The sequence below is a fragment of the Ochotona curzoniae genome, unplaced genomic scaffold (assembly GCF_017591425.1).
Source record: "Ochotona curzoniae isolate NIBS_2020 unplaced genomic scaffold, NIBS_Ocur_1.0 contig_3527, whole genome shotgun sequence".
Taxonomy (NCBI): domain Eukaryota; kingdom Metazoa; phylum Chordata; class Mammalia; order Lagomorpha; family Ochotonidae; genus Ochotona; species Ochotona curzoniae.
Window position 1 is genome coordinate 1726693 of NW_024465897.1, and position 20605 is coordinate 1747297.

At 54.8% G+C, this 20605-nt stretch overlaps 2 protein-coding genes across 3 annotated transcripts; one reads left to right on the forward strand and one right to left on the reverse strand.

Moving 5' to 3' along the window:
- The first annotated feature begins 1364 nt into the window (after positions 1-1364).
- On the forward strand, positions 1365-4205 carry FTH1 (ferritin heavy chain 1). Of its 2 annotated transcripts, XM_040981977.1 has the most exons (5): positions 1383-1467; positions 1556-1695; positions 3227-3373; positions 3658-3783; positions 3873-4205. In XM_040981977.1, the coding sequence occupies exons 2-5, from the start codon at positions 1582-1584 to the stop codon at positions 4035-4037; spliced, it is 552 nt and encodes a 183-aa protein (XP_040837911.1). In that variant the 5' UTR covers positions 1383-1467; positions 1556-1581; the 3' UTR covers positions 4038-4205. The 2 variants fall into 2 exon arrangements, with proteins under 2 accessions (XP_040837912.1, XP_040837911.1); XM_040981978.1 differs by having other exon boundaries at positions 1365-1695.
- Positions 4206-5706: 1501 nt separating this feature from the next.
- On the reverse strand, positions 5707-16673 carry BEST1 (bestrophin 1). The gene is made up of 9 exons (XM_040981854.1): positions 16522-16673; positions 14564-14658; positions 13913-14146; positions 13513-13667; positions 13053-13130; positions 12597-12749; positions 11069-11149; positions 7290-7441; positions 5707-6274 (listed from the first exon to the last, which is right to left on the reverse strand). The coding sequence occupies exons 1-9, from the start codon at positions 16671-16673 to the stop codon at positions 5707-5709; spliced, it is 1668 nt and encodes a 555-aa protein (XP_040837788.1).
- Positions 16674-20605: the final 3932 nt, after the last annotated feature.

Genomic DNA, 20605 nt, shown 5'->3' on the forward strand with positions numbered 1-20605 from the left:
TCCTTCACACCGTATTTGCTTTTCCCACTTCCCACCTCCCTCTTCGGTGGCACCTTCCTGTTAACATTTCTAGCAAACCTAGCTCAAATGTCACCCGCTCAGAGAAACCACCCTGACCTAACCCAGAGTAGGTAAGGCACCCCTTCTTTGCCTGGCAACCTCTTTTTGCTTACATGAGTCCCTGGAACCAGTCTTTTGCACTGAGTTTATCTATCTGTCTATAGATAGATATTTTTAATGGACACAGTAAAAACCCAACAAAGAGAAACCACACTCACTCTATCAGCTCTCGGAGAGTTGCTTTTTAGAGCAAACAGGTTCTAGAACTCCACTTTTTCAAGATTCCCTTTTATGTGGCACAGGCCAGACTAGAAAATGCCTAACCCAGCACGGACCTAGCCCCAAGCCAGGACACAGCTCCAGTTCTGCCACCCACAAATGCCCGGACCACAGCCACCAAGCCACACACGGTGGCCTCGCATGCCTTGCCGCCCGCTGCTGGCTGCTCAGCCCTCTCTCTGAGAACAGCCGGGCGGGAAGGCTGTCCAGGCAGCCATTTTGCAGCTGTCTCCAGATGCCTGTAGAATTCTTGTTTCTAACTAACCCCCGACATTTGCCCTATGCGTTCCTTCAGCAGCTGAGGTCTCCCCACGACTCCCTCGGGACTCTCTCGGCATGGGACAGTGGTCTCCTCTGTTGGAAACAAGGCCCGCCCAGCTTTCTCTGTAAACACACAGGCAGCCATGTTTGCCCTCGGCAGAAGGCAGCTGTGGGCATCGCAGTCAGAAGGACGGGGCGGACCTGAAACCGGCCGCAGGCCCCGGGCCCCTGCTCTCCCCACCAGACTTCTCTGAGGAAGAGAAAGTGGCCGTTTCCCAACACAACTTCTGACTCACTCAGCCTGCTGGGGCCCACGCAGCACCCTGCCATTTTCCAATTTGTATTACGAGGTAATGGCCTCCGGGTGTGGTAACTGCTTTGCCCACACTGCCATGGTTTCAGCAGCTGTCCTGGGCCCAGGGTCCCCGACTGCCCGTTTGGGACTTGGGAATAAACCCGTTCCTCCCCCCCCCAACTCCCGACGGGCTTCCAGCCACCTCTTTCCCTCACTAAGCCTGTCCTGAGGGCACGGGACGCCTCCTCGGGTCCCCTGTCCCCTCCGGCCCGCCAGACCCCCGCCGTGGTCACTGCACAGCCCAACCTCCCCAGGCCAGTCCCCCTCCCCGCGCCCGTCCCCCGCCCCCACCCCACCCCACCCCTTGGGGTCTCGAGCTGCGTGCCCACCGGAAGGGGCGGGACTCGGCGGCAGGCGGTGCTGATTGGCCGGGGCGGGCCTGACGACAGCGCCCGCTATAAGAGCGCTGCGGGAGCCTGTCTGCGCCAGACGCTCTTGTGCGAGAGTCGCCGCGGCTTCCTGCTTCAACAGTGCTTGAACGGAACCCGGCGCTCGACCCCCCACCCCAGCCGGCCACTCAGAGCCAGCGCTCCTCCGCCACCTTCTTACAGCGCCCTCGGACTGCCCCCGGGCCCTCGCCGCCGCTCCAGCTCCGTGCAGCCGCCATAACCTCTCAGCCATCCGCCATGACGACCGCGGGCCCCTCGCAGGTGCGCCAGAACTACCACCAGGACTCGGAGGCCGCCATCAACCGCCAGATCAACCTGGAGCTGTACGCCTCCTATGTCTACCTGTCCATGGTGAGCGCGAGCGGGCGGCCGGAGCCGAGGGCGGGCTGGGCTGGGGCGTGGTCAGAGGGCGGCCTGTCCCCCGCCGCGTCCGTGCGTCTTTGTGGAAAATGGAGGCTGCTCGGTTTCTCCCCAGGCGGTGGCTGGCGCAGAAGTCCGAGTAGTCCCCTAAAGGACAAGGGCCCCTCTGCACACTTCTACTTAAAGAAGGCCTGCTATCCTTAAATGCCAGTCTTGTAAGACTTGTGGCTTGCATAGTCGGGAAATTTGCAGTCCTGCACACCCCATCCAGGGCTTCTGCCCTCAATCACGTGGTCCAGAGGCTTGTCCGCTTGCCTTGTCCATCTCTGAGCCCCTTGGTTACAGCAGGGCCTTCTGGGAAATGGTGTCGGATAACAGCCTTGGGGGCTGGTGCATACAGTGGCTTATCTCTTGGGGGCCCAGACCCCTCTCGGCAACGGTCTCCACCTCTGCTTATCTTTAAGTCCCACTTGCCCTTGAACCTTATCTCCAAAGATCTCCCCTTGTACCTCCACCCTAGCGCCATCTGCCTCTAGCGCCACCACCTCCACCCCAGGGTACTTAATTCTATGTCCTTTCTCTTTTGCCTGATGTGGCCCCCTGCTAATGGATCCTGAGGCCTTGGCTCAAGTCCACCACGGGTTACTGGGTAACCAGTAAGACAGATTTCCCAAAATTCTGGCCTTGGATGGTGTGGGTGGGAGTTCATACTTGGACAATGTGCAAATTGTCCAAGAAGAGACAGGTTGCAAAGCAGTACTGGGTTTCTGTGACTGCCGTTCCATTTCAGGAACATTCAAGCACAGCAAGAGCTTGCTTCCTTTCTGCTGATAATCGATTTCTGCCCATTGAGTGCCCACGGTTGTCACTTTACCTGGTGTCCATTGTAATTCAGCGCCCTGCTGCGGGTTTGGTGGCTGGTGAGCTCCTTGCTCTCGCCCTGATGAAGCGCAGTGGATCAGGGAGGGCGAGGGTGGGAGAGAGTCATGCCAGATAAATGCTCCAGCCGCCTCCCTCCAGTTGTCCTGCATAAATGGAGGTCGTTCAGACGTTCTGCTTGGGGCCCAGGAACTTGGCCTGCCGCCAAGCATCCCATTTGGGTGTCGGGTTGAGTTTACCTCCGGTCCACTCCCTGCCACTCTGACTGCATAGTGCAGAAGGTGCAGTTCTGCACCCTCATCCAGGGTCTCTGGAGGATGACCCAAGTGCTTGGACCCCTGCCGCCCCTGTGCGAGATCCAGATGGAGTTTCTGGCTCCTGGCTTTGACCTGACCCAGCCACAGCCATTGCGGCCACCTGGGGAGTGAGTCAACAAATAGAAGACTCTGCCCTTTCAAATAAATGCTTTTGTAAGGGTAAAAATGAAGAGACTCTGTACTCTTTCAATAAACCACACAGGTACTTAGGAAAAGAAGACAGAGCGAGGCCAAGGCTAGCCGGCCAGGCCGTCTTGACCACCTGACGCTGGTAGCTGCTTTCCTGGGGCAGTCCCTGATGGTTTGTCTCCGTGTTCTGCTTTCAGTCTTATTACTTCGACCGTGATGATGTGGCTTTGAAGAACTTTGCCAAATACTTCCTCCACCAGTCTCATGAGGAGAGGGAACATGCGGAGAAACTGATGAAGCTGCAGAACCAGCGCGGGGGCCGGATCTTCCTTCAGGACATCAAGGTGAACAGGCGGTCTGAGCGGTGTCTGAGCGGTGTCCTGCTTGGTAACCTGTGGTGGTTTGGGTGTTGGGACTCACTGGTTGACAGCGTCATGCACTTAGTTACAAAACAGCAATACATCTGGTCATTGCCCTTTGTGCCCTCTCAGCCCTCCCACCTAAACTCGGGTGGATAAACACTAGTGGTCAAGGACGTGAAACCGGAAGCTGTTGTCAGCATGTGGCTGTTCCTAGATGTTGGGTGGCTTCCTGGGCAGGTGCACTGACCAAACTTCCTCTCATTCAGAAACCAGACCGTGACGACTGGGAGAATGGCCTGAATGCAATGGAGTGTGCATTGCACCTGGAACAAAGTGTCAATCAGTCACTACTGGAACTGCACAAACTGGCCACTGACAAGAATGACCCCCACGTGAGTACTGGGAACACGTGGAGAAAGTCACTTGCCCAAGGGATTGGGAAAGCTAATCAGTTAACTTCTTGTCACCCTCTCTCTTCTAGTTGTGCGACTTCATCGAGACTCATTACCTGGATGAGCAGGTGAAGGCCATCAAGGAACTGGGCGACCACGTAACCAACCTGCGCAGGATGGGAGCCCCCACAGCTGGCATGGCAGAGTACCTCTTCGACAAGCACACCCTGGGACACGGTGATAACCAGAGCTAAAACCTGCAGCTGACCATGCTGCAGCCAGGGTGCAGCTTCCCTGGCTGTGCACCAAGGCAGTGCATGCATATCGGGGCCACCTTGACCTTTTCTATACACAGTACCAAAACATCCACCTATGTACTTTAATTTGTACCATCCTTTCAAATAAAGAAATTTGGTACCCAATTGTCTTGGCAGTCATGGGGTGGGTCAGCAGCCTATCCAGGCTGCTGCCTTTGACATTTCACGGTTCAGGATTGCTCACATCCAAACGAGACACCTAGCAGAGTGTGTGTGTTTATTAAGCTCTAGTTTGGGAAAGATACCAAGCACAGGAATGCAAGTAGGCTGAGGAGCTGGGATCCGGAGTTCGGCGTTCTGTGATATGTGCTTCCAGAGATTGAGTCTCCCAGTTTCTTGGCAGAAAAGACGTTGGAAGACAAGTAGTCCTGGACTACGACCTTTTGTTCCCCTTTAAGCTGTTCATAACCCAGCCGTCGGGGACATAGTCTTTGAGCACGGACTGCTGAGTGGCTGTCGCCAGGCCAGTGTCCTGCCAGTGGACATGCAGTTGAGGACCAGGCTGGAGAAGTGTCTCCCTTAGGAGTGTGCTTCCTCTCTGCGGGCAATGGGAGACAGTTAACAGAGTGCAGGCAGAAGGTCTCCATTGGTACTAGAATTTCTGTAGTGGAAGGGATAAGGTTGAAATCTCATCGAATTTGGAATGTAATTTCCCAACTACAGCTACAGTTCACAGTCCTACCCAGCCCTAGAAGCAAGCTGGAGCAAAGTTTCAAGTTTTTTAATCCCAATAGCTGTGTGTCATAACAAACTGAAATGTTTAAGAATTAAATGAAGCTAGGACAGTTAGGTTAAGCCACCACCTGCAACACCAGCATGCCATATGGGTGCAGGAATGAGTCCCAGCAGCTCTACTTCTGGCCCAACTTCTGATGGCCTGGGAAGACAGCGGAGGAGGGCCCAAGTCCTTGAGTTCCTATAACTATGCGGGAGACCTGGGAGAAGCTCATGGCTTTGGACTGGCCCAGCTGCAGCCATTTAGTGAGTGAGCCAGCAGATGGGCAATCTGGGTCTCCTGTGTAACTCTGCCTTTCAAATAGTTAAAAAAAGAAACAGGAAGTTGAACTTCCTTCCCACACAGCTGTAGCTTGGATGAAAATGTCCAGGGGATCTGAAACACAAAATTGAGAAGCATGTTGGTGAAGCCCAGGAAACAGGAAGCAGCTCATGAGCCCTGGTTGCCTTCACCCTTGCCATCTGGCAGTTACTAAGCAGTGCCTGGCATTCTTGGCACGCATTGCATATATGCCAGTCCTGTGTAACTATGTGCTGCTAGTCAAGTCCTTGGTTACAACCCAGAGCTTCCTTAGCCCTGCCCATCTGGGCCTGTCCTGCCAGCCCTTCCAGTATCAGTGTCGCTTTAATCTTCACTTGGCTCCCAGGGAAGTCTTCCCTAGTGATGCCAGGTTCCCCCACACCGCTGGGGTAGGCAGGAGGACGTCTGCCCCGAGCAGTTCTGGGCATAGATGCAGAATGCTGTTGCAGTAATGGAACCATAGAAACTGGGAGCAATGGTAGGTTCAGTGAGGGGAGGGGGATGGGGAAGAAGGTCACGCCCCATGGAGGCCATGACTGCTTCGAGTGGAGGACACACCTGTTTCCCAAGTTAAGGATTCCTTTGATCTTTGAGTCTGGAGTGTATCCTGCTCCCGGAAAGTTCCAGATTCTGTTCTCTGGGATGACTTTCAGGGACGTTTTGCATGTCAGTCATGTTAAACTCGACAGTTTTCCTCCTTGTTTCTGGGTACTCAATCAAGGCCCCACTGGTTTGAGGGGACAACTCTAAACTGCTGTTAGTCCCAGAAGTTTGGGCATCCATGCTTGTGACACCACAAGGCCCCGAGGACTCTGAATGTTCTGGGAGGCAGAACCCATGAGTGTGGCCAGGAGGGGTCTGAGGGGCTATGAGGTCTGTCCCCATGATCAGCGGCGCCACCTTGAAGGTCTCTGGTGCCAGAGTTTTCCAGGGGTTGCTGCCCTCCCAGTCCCTGGCACTCTGCTCGGTGTTCTTGGGCTGGCCCCAGAGAGAGCACTTCTTCCTGGGGCACAGCGGTTTGGTGGTATCTAGGACCCTCCTCGGATGACAGAAGTCATAGGGATAGGGCTGCTGCTCCAGGAGACTGTCATTTTCTTCCTCTGGAATTGGCTGGAATTCCATCTCTCTTTTCTGCAGACTAAAGAAAGGGGACACAGGGGTCAGCACAATGGCTCAGCTAGCTAAGCCTCCACCTTCAGCACTGGCATCCTGTATAACTGCCAGTTCTGGTCCTGGCAGTTCCACTTCCAGGCATTTTCATCTAACATCCATGCTTCCCGGCCCCAACCTTCAGCTTTTGGGGTACAGATCCCATGTGGCTCACATGCAGATACCTTCTGACCTCAGCAAGCCTCCAGCCTTCATCAAAACTTCCTCACACTAAGGACTTTTATCGATCTCAAAGTTGGATACACCATTGGATTCTTCAAAGAGCAAGGAAAAAAAACTGTGGCAGAAGACTTTAAGAGCCTTGGCATGTGCCTGCCAAGCTCTGTCGGCTCTCAACCCCAGTACAGAGGACTGTCTGGAAGGCTCTTCTGCCACTGCAGCCCTAGAGGCCTGCAGGCTGAGTCCAGGACATGGACACATGTGAGTGGAAGCCTGGCTACTGTGGTGGCCTTCGACCCTTTGCTTCACAAGACACGGTTCACATGGCAGGTGAGGAGGAGAGGTGCCCGGCATCACCCAGGTCAGACTTGCTGCCCCTCCCCGACTCCTGGGCCCTCCCACTTTCACTCCCCAACCAGAACTTGGTCCAAGTCAGAGACATGAATCCCACCTATGCTGAGCACTCAGGGAAGTCCCTTTTCTCCCTGGGCCTGGGAGAAGACCCCTTCCAATTTACAGGGTCCTTAAACAGCACAGATGAGGGTTCAAAGTGTGAGGTGGCAGCAGATCACAGCTGTAGATGTACCCCTTGCCAGCTCTGCTAGTCTCTGTGTGCAATGTGCAGAAAGCCGGGGGTAAAAAATCAGGGTTGTTGGGAGGAAAAAGTAGTGATCTCATTCTAAAGAGCATCTAAAGTGCCCAGCCCTTGTGGGGCACCCAATAAATGCTAACTAGGGTTACCCTAAGTTCTGGTACAGGATGCTGCATTTGGTGTAGGCATGGGGAGGAAGAGATAGTTCAGCCAGTGCCCTGACATCACCTACCTGATGTTGAAGGTGGAGCCCATAAAGGAAGATCTCCGGGAGTGGAAGGAAGCCACTGTGTAGGGGGGTTGTGGTTCCGGGTCGTTCCAGTATATGTCCCGCTCCAACATAGGCACGTTCTGGTGCATGTTGTCCACAGAAACCAGGGACACCTGGTCACCAGGGACAAAAAGGAACGTCCCCAGGAAGGTCACCATGGGAAGGCTGGTGAACTTGCCTCTTTAAAAAAGCCCTGGGCCCGGTGAGATAGCCTAGCGGCTGGGGTCCTCACCTTGAACATGCCCGGAATCCCATATGGGTGCTGGTTCTAATCTGGTGGCCCCACTTCCCATCCAGCTCCCTGTTTGTGGCCTAGGAAATAAGTCGAGGACCGCTCAAAACCTTGGGACCCTGCACCCGAGTGGAGACTTGAAAGAGGCTCCAGAGCTCTTGGCTCTGGATCGGCTCAGCTCCAAGCGTTGCGGCTGCTTGGGGAGTGAATCATCGGACAGAAGATCTTCCTGTCATTCCTCCTCTGTAACATCTAACTTTGCAGTAAAAATAAATAAATATTTAAAAAATAAAAAGGAAAAGCACTTTCTCCTCCCTCTGCCCTTCAGCTAGTCCCTGTGTTTGTGAAGCGGAGAGTCAGATGCCTGCACACAGCCTGGGGCTGTAAGGGAGGGGTCAGCCGTGGAAACACAGGGTCCCTCACCTTGGGCCCAGGAGGGGCAGCTGGACTCTCCCTCCTGTCCCCTCCCCTTTTTAAATAATAAATTCATTGTATTTTTGATGGTGTTCACATAGTTGAGAGATACATGCCCGTGTGGGCCACTGATGGGGTGGGGAGGGTTGAGGAATGGGGGCGAGTGAATGAGACAACTGCCTCCAATCTCTTCCTGTATCTGGAAAAGTGGAGACAGAAGGGGAGATGGGCCACTCCCAGCAGCCCAACCACATCAGCACCAAGGAAGGTACTGCCCAAGGCTGCCCAAGGTCATCTCAGGGACCCCAACGTGGAGCATGTTCTCAGGGTATTAAGTGGTTTTGATAGTTCTGAGATGCTGTTGATTTCATTGCCCCAAGATTGAGGAAATCCTTCTAAGGTCCATTGACTAAAATAGCCCACACCTCAGAGTCTCCATTCACTCAGATACTCTCAAAGCTTGGCCAGGGGTGCCATCCAATTTGTTCTGTGCTCCATAGTACTAGATGTCCTCTACAGGCCTCAGTGAACTAATTGTCATTTCCCCATGAGCATCTGGGCATGCCATCTGCTACAGAGGCCTCAGCAACCAAGGAGACCCAGTTCTGACACACACACTCCATGATCAGACTACAGATCCTATGATTTTCACCGTGGTTGGAGTTCTGAGTCCAGTGATCCAGTTAGGGGAATCTCCAAAGAAACCTTGCCAGAGATGACCCCAGACCTGACTCCATGTGTACAGCCAGCTCAGGTTTTCACCCATATCAGCCTACATACACACTAAGGGTTGCAGTCACCCCGTCACTTCTGTCCTGAACTCCACCTCACATGCAAACCAATGGATGCTGTAGCCCAGCCTAGCCTTGCCCACCACACACCTCGGCATTCATCAGCAGGTTCTCAGGGACACCTCGGCATTCATTGGCAGGTGTTGCAGCCTGGCCCGGCCTGGTCTGTTCCCAGTTCCAACCTATGCTTGTAGGTACTGCAGCCTAACCTAGCCCAGCCCAGCAGGCCCCCAGTCCTGGCCCTAATGTGAACTGGATGGTACTATGGCCTAATCTGGTCAGTTCTGCACCCCATTCTGGTTCTCACATATGCCAATGAGTGCTATGAACTGCCCCAGCCTGGCTCACCCCAAGATATGACCCACTTGCATGCCAATGGGTACTGTAACCTGATTTGGTCTGGGCTGCTCCCAGTCTTGGTTCTTGTACTCACCTGCAGGGACTATGTCCTGACAGAGTAGTTCCCGAAGCTCTTCAATCAAATCAACTCTCAGTCAAGATCTCACGTATTCCAGTGGGTTTTGGCCTCAATGATTTGGGCCCACCTCCGTCCTCGCAGGTACAGTAGCCTTGCCCAACCAGCCCACACCCATTCCAACTCTTACTATTGGGCACTACAGTCCAGCCCACACCTGGCCCACCCCCAGACCCAGCTCTTGCATGGTTCAGCAGGTGCAGAGACCTAGCTAAGCCTGTGCTACATCTACTTTGGCTCCTACAAGCACCAGTGGATGCTGGAACCTATCCCAGTCTGGCACACTCCAGACCCAGTCCACAGCCATGCTGAGAGATGCTGCAACCATGTTCAACCCAGTTTACCACCCCCGTTCCAGCTCTTGCACTCACCAGTGAGAACCACAGCCCAGCTGGGGCGTCCATTTAGCTCCCTGACCAGGCTTACTCCCAACCATAGATCTTGGACATGCTGGTGGTTGCTCTGACCCAGCTCAGCATAACTCATCACCATTAGATTCTGCAGCCTGGCCTGGCCTACCCTGCCCCCTATTGGTGGGTGCTTCAGTCTAGCCCTACCCAATCTGTCCCCATCCCTGGCTTTTATGAAAACTGGTAGGTGTGATAACCTAACCCAGCCCAGTATGGCCCTCTCTCCATCCTGGTTCATCAGGCATGCCAGTGTGCTATGGTTTAGCCTGGCCCTGCTCAGTCCACCCCTCCAAAGCCAACCCACACACTCACAAATGAAGCAGCCCTGCTAAGCCTGCCCCCACACCCAGCCCTGAATCATGTACCTACCAGTGGGGGTTACAGCCCACCAGGAGAATTCCCAAGTTCCCCCACCAGACTCACTCCCAGACCCAGATCTCACATGTGTCAGCCGGCACTACATCCTTACCCAGCATAATCTGGTCCCCAGTGTCAACCTTTATGTGTGCCAATGAATGTTGTGGCTCTCACCCACTCTACATCTCATTCTTGGGTGCACCTACAGGTGCTACAGCCTGCACCAGCTCTGCCTGCTCCCAACCCCAGCACCCATGAGTGTTGATGAGTTCCATGGTCATGTCTAGCTCAACTCTTCACTACTTCTAGCCCTTGAGCAAACCAAATGGTATGGCAGTCTCACAGTGGTGAGCCCACAGTCCCCCACAAAAGCTGCTCCAAAGACCCAGTTCTCTCATGTGCTGGTTAGTGTCATGGCAAGCCCTGCCAGGCAGGCCCCCCACCATGAGTTTCATGTGTGCTGGTAGGTGGTGGTTGATACCAACAAGCCCAGCTTAGGTCTCCCATTTGGGCAGGTGTATTGATTTGGCCCCCAAAGGTACTCCAGTTTCCCTCCTCCAAACCATCTAGTCTTAGCCCCTTCATTTACCTGAAAGTGAGGTAGCTTGGTTAGTGGTAGTCCCCCAGAAGTCATTGTTTTCTCTCAGCAGTCCTCCCTCCCACACGTTCCCAGACCCCTTTCCCTGAGCAATCCACAACCCCCACGCCCATGTGTGTACAGATTCCCAAGCCTGGTCCTCCAGCAGTGTGCCATGGTAGGCTGGGGCCCTGCCTACCCAGGATAACATGCATTCACACGCAAGTCCACAGACCCTGTCTGTTGGTATGCCAGTGTATGCCCTCTACATATTTTAAAAATAAATAAATAAATGAGAGAATTTAAAAATAAGTAGGCAACTATGCTGGTACATTGGTATAGTAAACACAAATTTGGCATTAACCAGGTTCAGGATGTCTGCACCCAGCCATTAGCTGCTTTTCTCCCAGCAATGCAACATTTGGCTAGATGCAATACAACCTAGGCAGTTAGTTGCCTGCAGTTGCCTCCCTCCCGCTCTTACCTGCAAGTTCCTGTCAACAATCCAGTTGACCTCAAAGTCATCATCATCCTCGCCAAAAGGGTTGATGAGCTGCTCTGCCACCTGGGGGGACAGGTGCCACTCTGGGAAGCCTCAGGGGAAATTCAACATCCTGCCATTCCCTGGCACCTGACATTTCCACGGCCCCACCATGTTCTTCCTGCTGACCATGGTCTTTAAAGCCACCACATAGGGCTCCAGCCACGCACACATGGGAACACCCACACACGTTCCCCTTGTTTGCAAGATGTTGGACTCCTCTGAGCATCCTGAACCAGTGCTGTCCCTCTGTCACTCAGCTGAGTCACCACTCTTTTCTCACTTATCTGGCATTGTAGGATTCTGTCTTTTTACATTTGTCTGTTCATTGCTTTCTAATGCCTCGCAGCTACATGTGGGGGCCCTGCTGGATGAAGGGGTGGCCCACGGGCACAGAGTCCTGGACGCATCTCTAAGGGACCCCGAGGGGCCGGTGTTGTGGCACTGCAGGCAAAAGTACTGCCTGAGACACAGACATGCATAACAGAGCCCCAGGCTGGAGGCCCAGCGCCCCACCTACAATCCAGTTTCCTGCTGATGCAGCTGAAGGAGTGACAAAATTCAAAGAGGGAGACCCACGAAGGGTCCCGGGCTCCTGGTTATGGCCTAGCCAAATCCCAGGTGTTGAAGTCCTTTGGGGAGTGACCCAGCAGAAGGAAGATCTCTTTCTCCATCTCTCTGTCTCTCTCCACTATTTAAATACACAACATAAATCTTAAAAGCTCCACAGAGTGACAAGGTGCCTTAAGGGCCTGGGAATATCCTGCAAGCCTCAGGGACACTTCAGAGTACGGAAGTGATGAGATCTTGTGGCAGATGACAAGGAACAACAGCATGCATGAGTGTCCATGCGCACGTGTGTGTGTGTGTGTGTGTGTGTGTGTGTGTGTGTGTGTGCCTGTCCGGTATCAACACTACCAAAATGTGGAAGAAGAAAGAAAGGAAGGAGTGTGAGGGGGTGGGATAAAGCCCTGCAAGCAGGTGTCTTGAGTAAAGCCCAGTGGTACCAAGTGCCCTTTATAGGACTAGATGGGGCTAGTTAACCTCTGAACTTCAACTTCACTCAGCAGAGGTGACCAGTGTAGGGCCAGAGCCCGACCGGATGAGGATGGGACAAAGAAGGGCTTGGGAGTGACACTGCCTCCCAGCAGAGCCCGCCACTGCCTCTTTCAGTTTGTGAATTCCCCTCGTTCTAGACAGACATTTGAGGAGCACCATGGGCTAGAGTCACTGCACCTTCTTGTCTCTAATGCCTGCTGGCTTCCAGGCCTTGGGTCAAGCCTAGGACTCAGACATAGGCTTTAAGCACAGTATCCCTCCTGCTTGGGCCTCAGTTTCCTCTGAAGTGCCAACATGGGCAGCACGTGGAACAGGGGGTTGTGAGGGGTTCCCACACTGTGTTTCACCGGAGATTCCCTCCTTTCTGGTCCAGCCAGCCTCATCCCAGCTTGCCAGGCGCCCGGGAGCTTACCTTCAGCCAGCCAACATAGAAGAAGAACTGTAGGAACGTGAACAAAGGCACAAAGAGGTCCAGCTCGTGGCCAGGATAGCCCTTGACTGGAATCAGAAACTGCCGGCCCAGCAGGCAAGCCAGGAAGAAGCTGTACACGGCCACGGTCACCACCTGGGAGGGAGGAAGAGGTGACAGGAAAGGGCTGGGATCAGGAAGCGTCCACAGCAGGGAATCCAAGGCCTTGCTGTGACTTTCACATGCAAGTCATGTGCGTGACTCCCCAGCTTCCCCCTGGAAGACACAGATAATCATCTGGCCATCCCTGGGCCTAGGATCTTTGAACTTGGCACTGCCACCCAAGTCCAGCCCCGGCTGCCATCATGAGCCTTTTGCTCAGCCTCCAGGTAAGCCCTTCCCCTCACAAGCTGTGTCCTCAGCTGGCCCAAGGAACAGCCTCACCAGCCTAGTCCTCACCTGGGTGTATACCAGCGGGACACTGATCCAGTCATAGGCAAACAGGTGTCCACACTGAGTCCGCAAGAAGCTCATCTCCTGGGGAGCAGGAGGGAGGCATGGGATTCTGACCACCACTTGTGCTCCTGGGCTCAACCTCAGCCCACCCCCACCTCCAGAGCCCAGGTACAGTGCTTCTGGCCCAATGCTGGCTGTGTGGTCATGGGCACCTCATTGCCCCTGCTCTGTGCCTCAGCCTCCTCTGGTACCAAACAGGAATCAGGCTCTCACCGGCTCATTTAGAAGGAGGGGCAAGAGGGTTCTTTGAGGAGGGCCACCTTGTTGGAAAAGATCCGACAGCCCCTTGGCAGGCTGTGGGAAGACCCTCGGGGGGCTCCAGCCTCTTGGGTAGGATGGCTTGTTCCACCTGGATCACAGCCCTGCCCTCTCCACAGCAGCCCCATTCCTGTCTCAGGCTCACGTCTATCAGGCCCTGGAGTAGAACAGGGTCCCGGATTCGACCTTCTAGCCAGATCTCCTTCGCCAGGTTGGAAAACCACACCCAGGGCACCCAGAAGATGTTGTGTGGTAAGGTCAGTGTCTGTAAATACTTGTATTCCGAGGGAGTCACAAAGCCTGCGGGAAGGAAGGAAGAGGGCAGGTGCTGGGAGAAGCCGCCCAAGGGGGTTGCCATCCTTATCCCCCTGAGTTCTCTGTGCCCTCTGTGGCCTCCGACCTCCACCCCTCCAAAACTGGCCCCAGATATTGGTCCCACCTCATACCCTAGGCGCACCCAAGTCCAAAGGCCTGGGAAACCCACCCATCTTCAGCTCCTGCTCTGTCCCCATGCTGGCCTGGCCCCACCCTGCAGTCCCGCCTACCTGCATCCAGCAGGTGTTTGGAGGTGGGAAAGCGCTTGTACACAGCGTGGCTGACGCTGCGCAGGATGAGCAAGACTCCCAGGTTGGCGTAGCGGATGAGCGTGCGCCTCAGCAGCCGGCCTTGCTCGTCCTTGCCCTCCACGTAGCTGGACACCAGGCTCATGAGACGGTCCGGCCACGGCAAATTCTCATACTGGTTCCACCAGCGGGTCACCACCAAAGTCACGTAGAAGCCTGGCAGGAAGCATGGAGGCGAGGGGCGAGGGCCCCGGCTGCAGCTGGAGCCTGCGGCATCTCGCTTTCTCCATCTTGGTGGCTGCGAGTGAGCAGGCTCAGCTCTCCTGCAAGGCGCTCGGACAGCCTCACATGGGGGCAATAGACCTCGAAGGTTATCTCTGCTGGTGGTGGGGGGTACCCCCTCTCATCCACTCCACAAACCCGCCAGCCCCCTCCCTTCCTGCAAGGGGACGGCTCCTGGGAGGCCACGACACCCGTGCTTCCCTCCCATGACCCGTCCGGAAGTATGGGGGATCTCACAAACTTAAGTCCCTCCTGACGTCTAACTGGCATCTCTGGTGCCTGACCACCCATGTCTTATAGAGAGCCTCAGGCAACATCATGGACCTGGGCCAGTTGGAAGGGGTAGCTCACCCAGTACGAAGGAGATGGGGATGAGTTGGATGTAGCCTTCGCAATACAGGCTCAGCTTCTCAAACATTGTCTGATGGCTCTCCTTGAGGACCCTCCTGGGGAGGAGACGGTAGACTTGCAAGAGACAGCCAGGGGAGGTACTGCCCCCTCAGCCTGTCCCTTTCATTGGCTTGGCCAAGAACCCAAACCCAGACAGACTTGGTTGGAGGAGGCACTAAGCGAGAATCTTGATCTTGAACCCCGGCTGAGCTGAGGGAACAAAGACTCGGGGTCCCATACCACTGACTGTTGAACAGGGCAAGGAGCTGCTACTTAAAAACAGGTAGAGGATCCAGTGCAATGGCTCAATGGATAAATCCTCACCTTGCAAGCACCAGAATACCATAGAGGTGCTTGTTGGTGTCCCGGCTGCTCCACTTCCCATCCAGCTCCTTGCTTGTGGCCTGGGAAAGCAGTGGAGGATGGCCAAAGCCTGGGGACCCTACACCCACATGACAGACCCAGAAAAAGCTCCTGGCTCCTGATTCAGATCAGCTCATCTCTGGCTGATCATTGTGGCCATTTGGGGAGTGAACCGGAGGATGGAAGAGCTTGCTCTCTTTCTCTCTAAATCTGATCTGCCTTTCCAATAGAAATAAATAAATCTTTTTTTTTTTTTAAAAAAAAAAGCAGGTAGGTACAAGGTGTATGGTCTTGAATGCCAGAGAGAAAGACAAAAACAGAGAGAGAGAGATCTTCCATCAACTGGCTCATTCCACAAGTGGCAGCAATAGCAGGGGTGGGCCAGGCCAAAACTTAAGAGTGTAGAACTTCAGCTGGGTCTCCCAAGTGAGTGCAGGCACCCAAGCACTTTGGGCCATCCTCCACCATTTCCTAAATGCATTAGCAAGGAGCTAGATTGGGAGTGGAGCAACGGGGACAGGAATCAGCACCCACATGGGATGCCAGCGTCATGGGCAGGAGCATTATTCACTGCACCACAGCTCTGGCCCCACTGAGCTGGAGAGAGAGGTGAGCATGGGGACCCCAGAGGGCCCCACCTTGTGACGGCAGCACCATGTGTTTGTCCAGACTGGAGAATGGTCCACACCGAGCTGTGGCCTTTGTGTGACATTGATGTGTCAGCACAAACAGGGACCACTGTGATGTAGGTATGGGGTCGGGGACATGCTAGATTCTGCTGCCAGCAGACACCCTAAAGTCTCACAGCTAAAGAGGACCAGTATGCTCTTTCGATACTGTTATTATTAGCTTAAGCACATGGATGGATGGATGGAGCCATTGTGACACTTTCCATCGACTCTAGTCAGCTACACTTCTACAGTCTAAAATGCTGACACATATTATGGGATGATATCTGTTCCACAATGTATTGAGATATTTGTTTAGCAGAGCTCGTGCAGTGGTATAGCAGGCTACTGGCATCCTGTGTGGGTGCTGGTTCATGTCCTGGTTGCTCCACTTCTGGTCCAGCTCCCTGATTATTGTCTGGGAAAGCTGCAGAAGAAGGCTCCGGTCCTTGGGCCTCTGTTCCCATGTGGAGGACCCAGCAGCAGCTTCTGACTCCTGGCTTTAGATCAGCTCAGCTCCAGGCATTGTGGCCATTTGGGAATGATCCATAAGGTGGAAGTTCTCTCTCTCCCTCCCCATCCCCCTCTCTCTCTTTTTCTCTGTAACTCTTTCTAATAAAAATAGTAAACAAATCTTTTTTACAAACCTCTGTGGGATGTTATAAAACAGACCTACCCAGAGGGACCAGGTCAAGGAAGCAATGAGGAAATAGGGTCCAAGACGCTCTGGCTAGGCTTGTGCTGCCCCATAGCCTGCCGGGAGCTCAGGTTGTTCTGAGGGTTCCCTAGTATGTTGGCCGCTAGCTGGCTGGCAGGACCCTCTGGAACTCCAAGCCCCAAGCCTCTTCCTCTAGGATCCCCGGGGCGCCTTCTCTGCCGCCCTGGTACCTGTAAATGAAGCGAATGGTGTAATAGCAGATGATGAAGATGGAGAACTCGCCGTACAGCAGCTTGTAGATGCTGCCCCGCCAGCACAGCAGCAGACGGGTGAAGGAGCCAAGGCGGGCATTAGCCACCTTGTTCGTGTAGGTGACGGTCATGGCCAGGCAACTGGCGGCAGGCGGCTTAGGTTCTAGTGGACAGACAAGGACACTGAGGGCAGGGCAAGCTGGGAGGGCACCTGAGGCCTCAGTCAGAGCCCTGTCTCAGAATCTGCCTGCTCGGGGCTCTGCTGTCCTGTCTTGGGTCCCCAAGACCCGCCCAGCTCCAGCTGCCGGGTAAGTGAGGCCAGAAGAGGGCCCTGCAAGGCTGCTCAGGGAGGTGAGGCCAGGAGAGGGCCCTGCAAGGCTGCTCAGGGAGGTGAGGCCAGGAGAGGGCCCTGCAAGGCTGCCCAGGGAGGTGAGGCCAGGACCCTCCAAGGCTGCCCAGAGAGGTGAGGCCGGGAGAGGACCCTCTGAGGCTGCCACGAGGTGAGATCAAGAGAGGGCCTTCTAAGGTTGTCCAGTGCCTTGACTTGCAACGTGGATGTGCCCTTAGTTCTGCAGAATGACGAACTCAGCAACAGCCGCAGTGCCCATGCACTGAGTTCGGGTCCTCTGAGCCGCCTCAGTGCCTGGACTTGCTTAGGAAAGGCACCTTGTCTGCCACTGGCTCCCCCTTCCCAGGACAGTGGCCAGGCTGGCAGAATGGTGATCCCAGGACCTTGCCATGGGCTAACTCAGGCAGTGGTCAGAGGTAACAGCCAGGATCACTCATGTATCAGATCACCTCCTCAGAAAGGGTGTCCCCAACCCCACTGCCATCAGCAGGGTTGCCTGGTTTTGCTTGGGTTTTTTCCACACAATGCTCGTTACTTGAAGCTGTGTTGTGTGGGCTGTCTGCAGTTGGTTGCCTGTTGCCTCCTCAGAAGATTCAGTGTGTTCTCACAGGAAATCCTCTATAAAAAGGCCACGGAAGCCATGGCTTCATCATGGCCTCCCCTCACCTCTCATTGTTATGCTTTTGTTCCTGCTACCACTTGGTACAGGCCAAGCTCATTGCCACTCAGGGCCTTTGTACATGCAGGAAGTTCTATGTGTGCCCCGCCAGGCATACACAGCACCCACTCATATGCAAGGGCAGTCATCCACCCCCAAGGCCCTCAAAGACTCAGCCTGTCCACCGAAGTTTACCTGCTGTTTGCAGGTGGGACTCGGCTGGGTCTGGCCATGTCCCAAAAGGTGTGGCTGTTGGGCTGGTAGAACTGTCTTGGGCCCCGCCTACCCTGAGAGGCTGGCACTGCCCGGAGACAGGTGTAAGAGTAGTTACCCGGCTCCCTCCACCAACGCCTTCTTCGGCTCAGTCCCTCTTCATGATGGGCTCATAAGAGCATGCCAGCACAGCCTGGCCAGGGCCCCTGGGAGTCCTTCCCCAGAGGGGTGGAGGGAAGCACTGTGCTGAGGCCTAAAACATGGAGGTTGAAGGCTCTGCCTCGTGTGTGTCCCGTTGCGGCCCAGCGCAGCTTTAGTAGCGTTCTCAGGGGCTATGGCAAAAACACTGGGCTAAGGTCAGAAGTGCTGGCCTCACCCTTGTGAGCCTCAGTTCATCTCCGGGCCTCAGTCTCCCTGTGTCTACAAGAGGAGGCTGTTGCTTTGGAATGTCATGGCCTCAGCTAAGAGGGACAGAATTCGGCATACACTCACAAGGAGCTCTGATTGGCTACTAATGACATCATAGGTTGTTCTGGTTGTGATTGGTTGGCAGGACCTCTGTGTAGGCTGCTTCCAAGCTATGGAAGGAGAAGGGGGCAGGGAGCGGGGTGTGGGGCAGCCTGGTGGGAGACAACACAGCAGCCATGGGGTTTATACTGGCGGCGCTCAGCCAGGGGGTGCAGACCAGTACTGTGTGCCCACATCTTCTCAGGCAGCGGGTTAATACCTCCGTAACTGACTCGCTGCATCTGGGCACTCGGGGATCAAGCCCCATGTAGGATTCCCCTGGTGTGTGACCCGGCGTGCTCAGTGTGTCCTGGGGACACAGAGCTCCCAGCAGTCATGGTCCCCTGTCTTTAGACTCTGAGAATTTCCCAGCATGTTGACTCAGTTGGCAACTTCTCTGATCTTTCCCCAGAGTCTGACCTTGGGGATGTTGCATTTGTAGCATGGACTGAGGGGAGGAGGGGGGTCATGATGGGAGTGGCCCTGACTGACCATGAGCTACAAAATAAATCCATTTTCTCCCTCCTCCTTCCCCTATGCCTTCTGTCCTCCATCCCACCATAGCATACTCCCTAATAGGCAACAATGCTAAGATTACAGACCTTTGTACTCGCCTTATACTTTCCTCCTGAACAACAAAAAGTGCCATTTGTGGCCTCGACTACTTAAAAAAAAAAAAAATCAAGCCGTACTTAGGAGAGAGGCTGTATCTTCACCGTCGTATAGACAGTTCTGCCCCATGGACGTTCTGAACTGAAACAGGGAACGCAACATTCACCTAGGCCTCAATCTTTCCATCTGCAAAATCGGATGTCAGCGCCTGCCTCTGTGGCCAGCAGACATGGTACCCAGCTGTCCAAGCCAGGTGCCCTTGCTGAGGGTGGGAGTGGGGACACTGACAAAGCACTCATTCCTGTGCCCCACTCCGGTGCATTCGGGCTCGGTAGGTCCAAATGGGGGGTTGTTTCCCGTCCCAGGTTCCCTGAGTGATCCTGAAGTGTCCACAGCCTGTGCTGACCTGTGCTGTCTGTTCTCTCTGTCCTTCCAGCACATGCCAGATCGCAAGAGACAGCTTTGCATTTAACAGATGATTGATAGGCATAGTTTTAATTAGACTGAAGATGTGCCTGGCACCGTGCCTGGTACAGGGATACTCACTGTGTATTAGCTGAAGGAATCATAAATGAAAATCCCGCCTTTGTGGACAGGCTCCTCGCTCCCTCCCCATGATGGCCACCAGAGGGCACCCTTGGCTAGCAGGCTCCAGCTGTGCAACCTGGACCACTGATCAGGGTCAAAGCAGGTGGAGTTGGTGCTGGAGGCTTCCTTCATTTCTGAGCCTGACTGGCAACCGGGAAGCTCTGAGAGAGAGGCTTTCCTCCCTTTACCCCGCGTCCCTCCTGGTGGTGGGGGGACGGTGAGGCTCTTCAATACTATCCTTCAATGCCCACCTCCCAATAGTGTGCAAGTCCAGCCTCCATCCCGTTTCTCCAGGGTATCCCCCCAAAACATCTCACGATCAGCTACTCCTGACCACACTCCACCAAAGGGACACCCAAACAGACACCCAGGCATGAGTCCTGGTCTCTCCTACCAGGTCTCAATCAGGAAAATGTCCCCAGCCAGCCAGACACAGCCGGGGCACACAATGCAGCCACAACAGGCACTGGTTACTAAAGCCAGGCAGGGATGAAGGGCTCCAGGATTGACCACTGCAGGGGTAGATCCCAGGTCAGCCGGGAACGCCCTTTTCTGCCGTCTATGCCATGGTGCGTCCACAACCCACCTCTGGTGGTGAAACTGCACCTGATCTGACACAGGCGTGCGTGTACACACACACACATACACACACTGCCTGCAGGAATGCACAGTCCAGGTCAGCAGGGCAGCCGCTCAGCAACTCGTACACAGAACAGCCAAGGCCTAAGATCTGTGCCAGACGCATAACAATCAGGGAAAGCGGAGCGCGGGGTGTGGGACGCAAGGCAGGAGCCCCAAGCCAGGACGGCTGGAAGACCTGGAGTCAGAGAGCCGCCCACAGCAATTTTAGGCCCAGATGGGTCTTCCTTCTAGCGACTATTCCAGGATGGCGGGAGGCCCCAGGCCAGCATGGTCCAGGGTCACAACTGTCCGTGGCTTGGGCATGGAAGCAGCCTCTGAGGATGGGATCTTACCTGCTCTGGCAGGGGTGTGTGTTGGGGTCACTGGGGTGGCCGGGGTTGGAGGAGAAGGTCAACAGAAGAGTGTTTGCTGCAGCGTCCGCGTTCTCAAGAACCACCCGGCAGCGGGAAGCCAGTCTGAGGGCAGACAGAGCTGGTAAGTGCCCAGGGTTCCCC

Bases quoted from the DNA above. Each gene is read 5' to 3' on its own strand.
- FTH1 (XM_040981978.1), top strand. From the start codon at position 1,582: ATGACGACCGCGGGCCCCTCGCAGGTGCGCCAGAACTACCACCAGGAC. The intron at 1,696-3,226 runs GTGAGCGCGAGC...TTCTGCTTTCAG, and splicing joins CCTATGTCTACCTGTCCATG to TCTTATTACTTCGACCGTGA. The intron at 3,374-3,657 runs GTGAACAGGCGG...CCTCTCATTCAG, and splicing joins TCTTCCTTCAGGACATCAAG to AAACCAGACCGTGACGACTG.
- BEST1 (XM_040981854.1), bottom strand. From the start codon at position 16,673: ATGACCGTCACCTACACGAACAAGGTGGCTAATGCCCGCCTTGGCTCC. The intron at 13,131-13,512 runs GTGAGCCTGAGA...CCTGCTCCCCAG, and splicing joins TACTCCAGGGCCTGATAGAC to GAGATGAGCTTCTTGCGGAC. The intron at 11,150-12,596 runs GTAAGCTCCCGG...CTGTCCCCCCAG, and splicing joins TCTATGTTGGCTGGCTGAAG to GTGGCAGAGCAGCTCATCAA.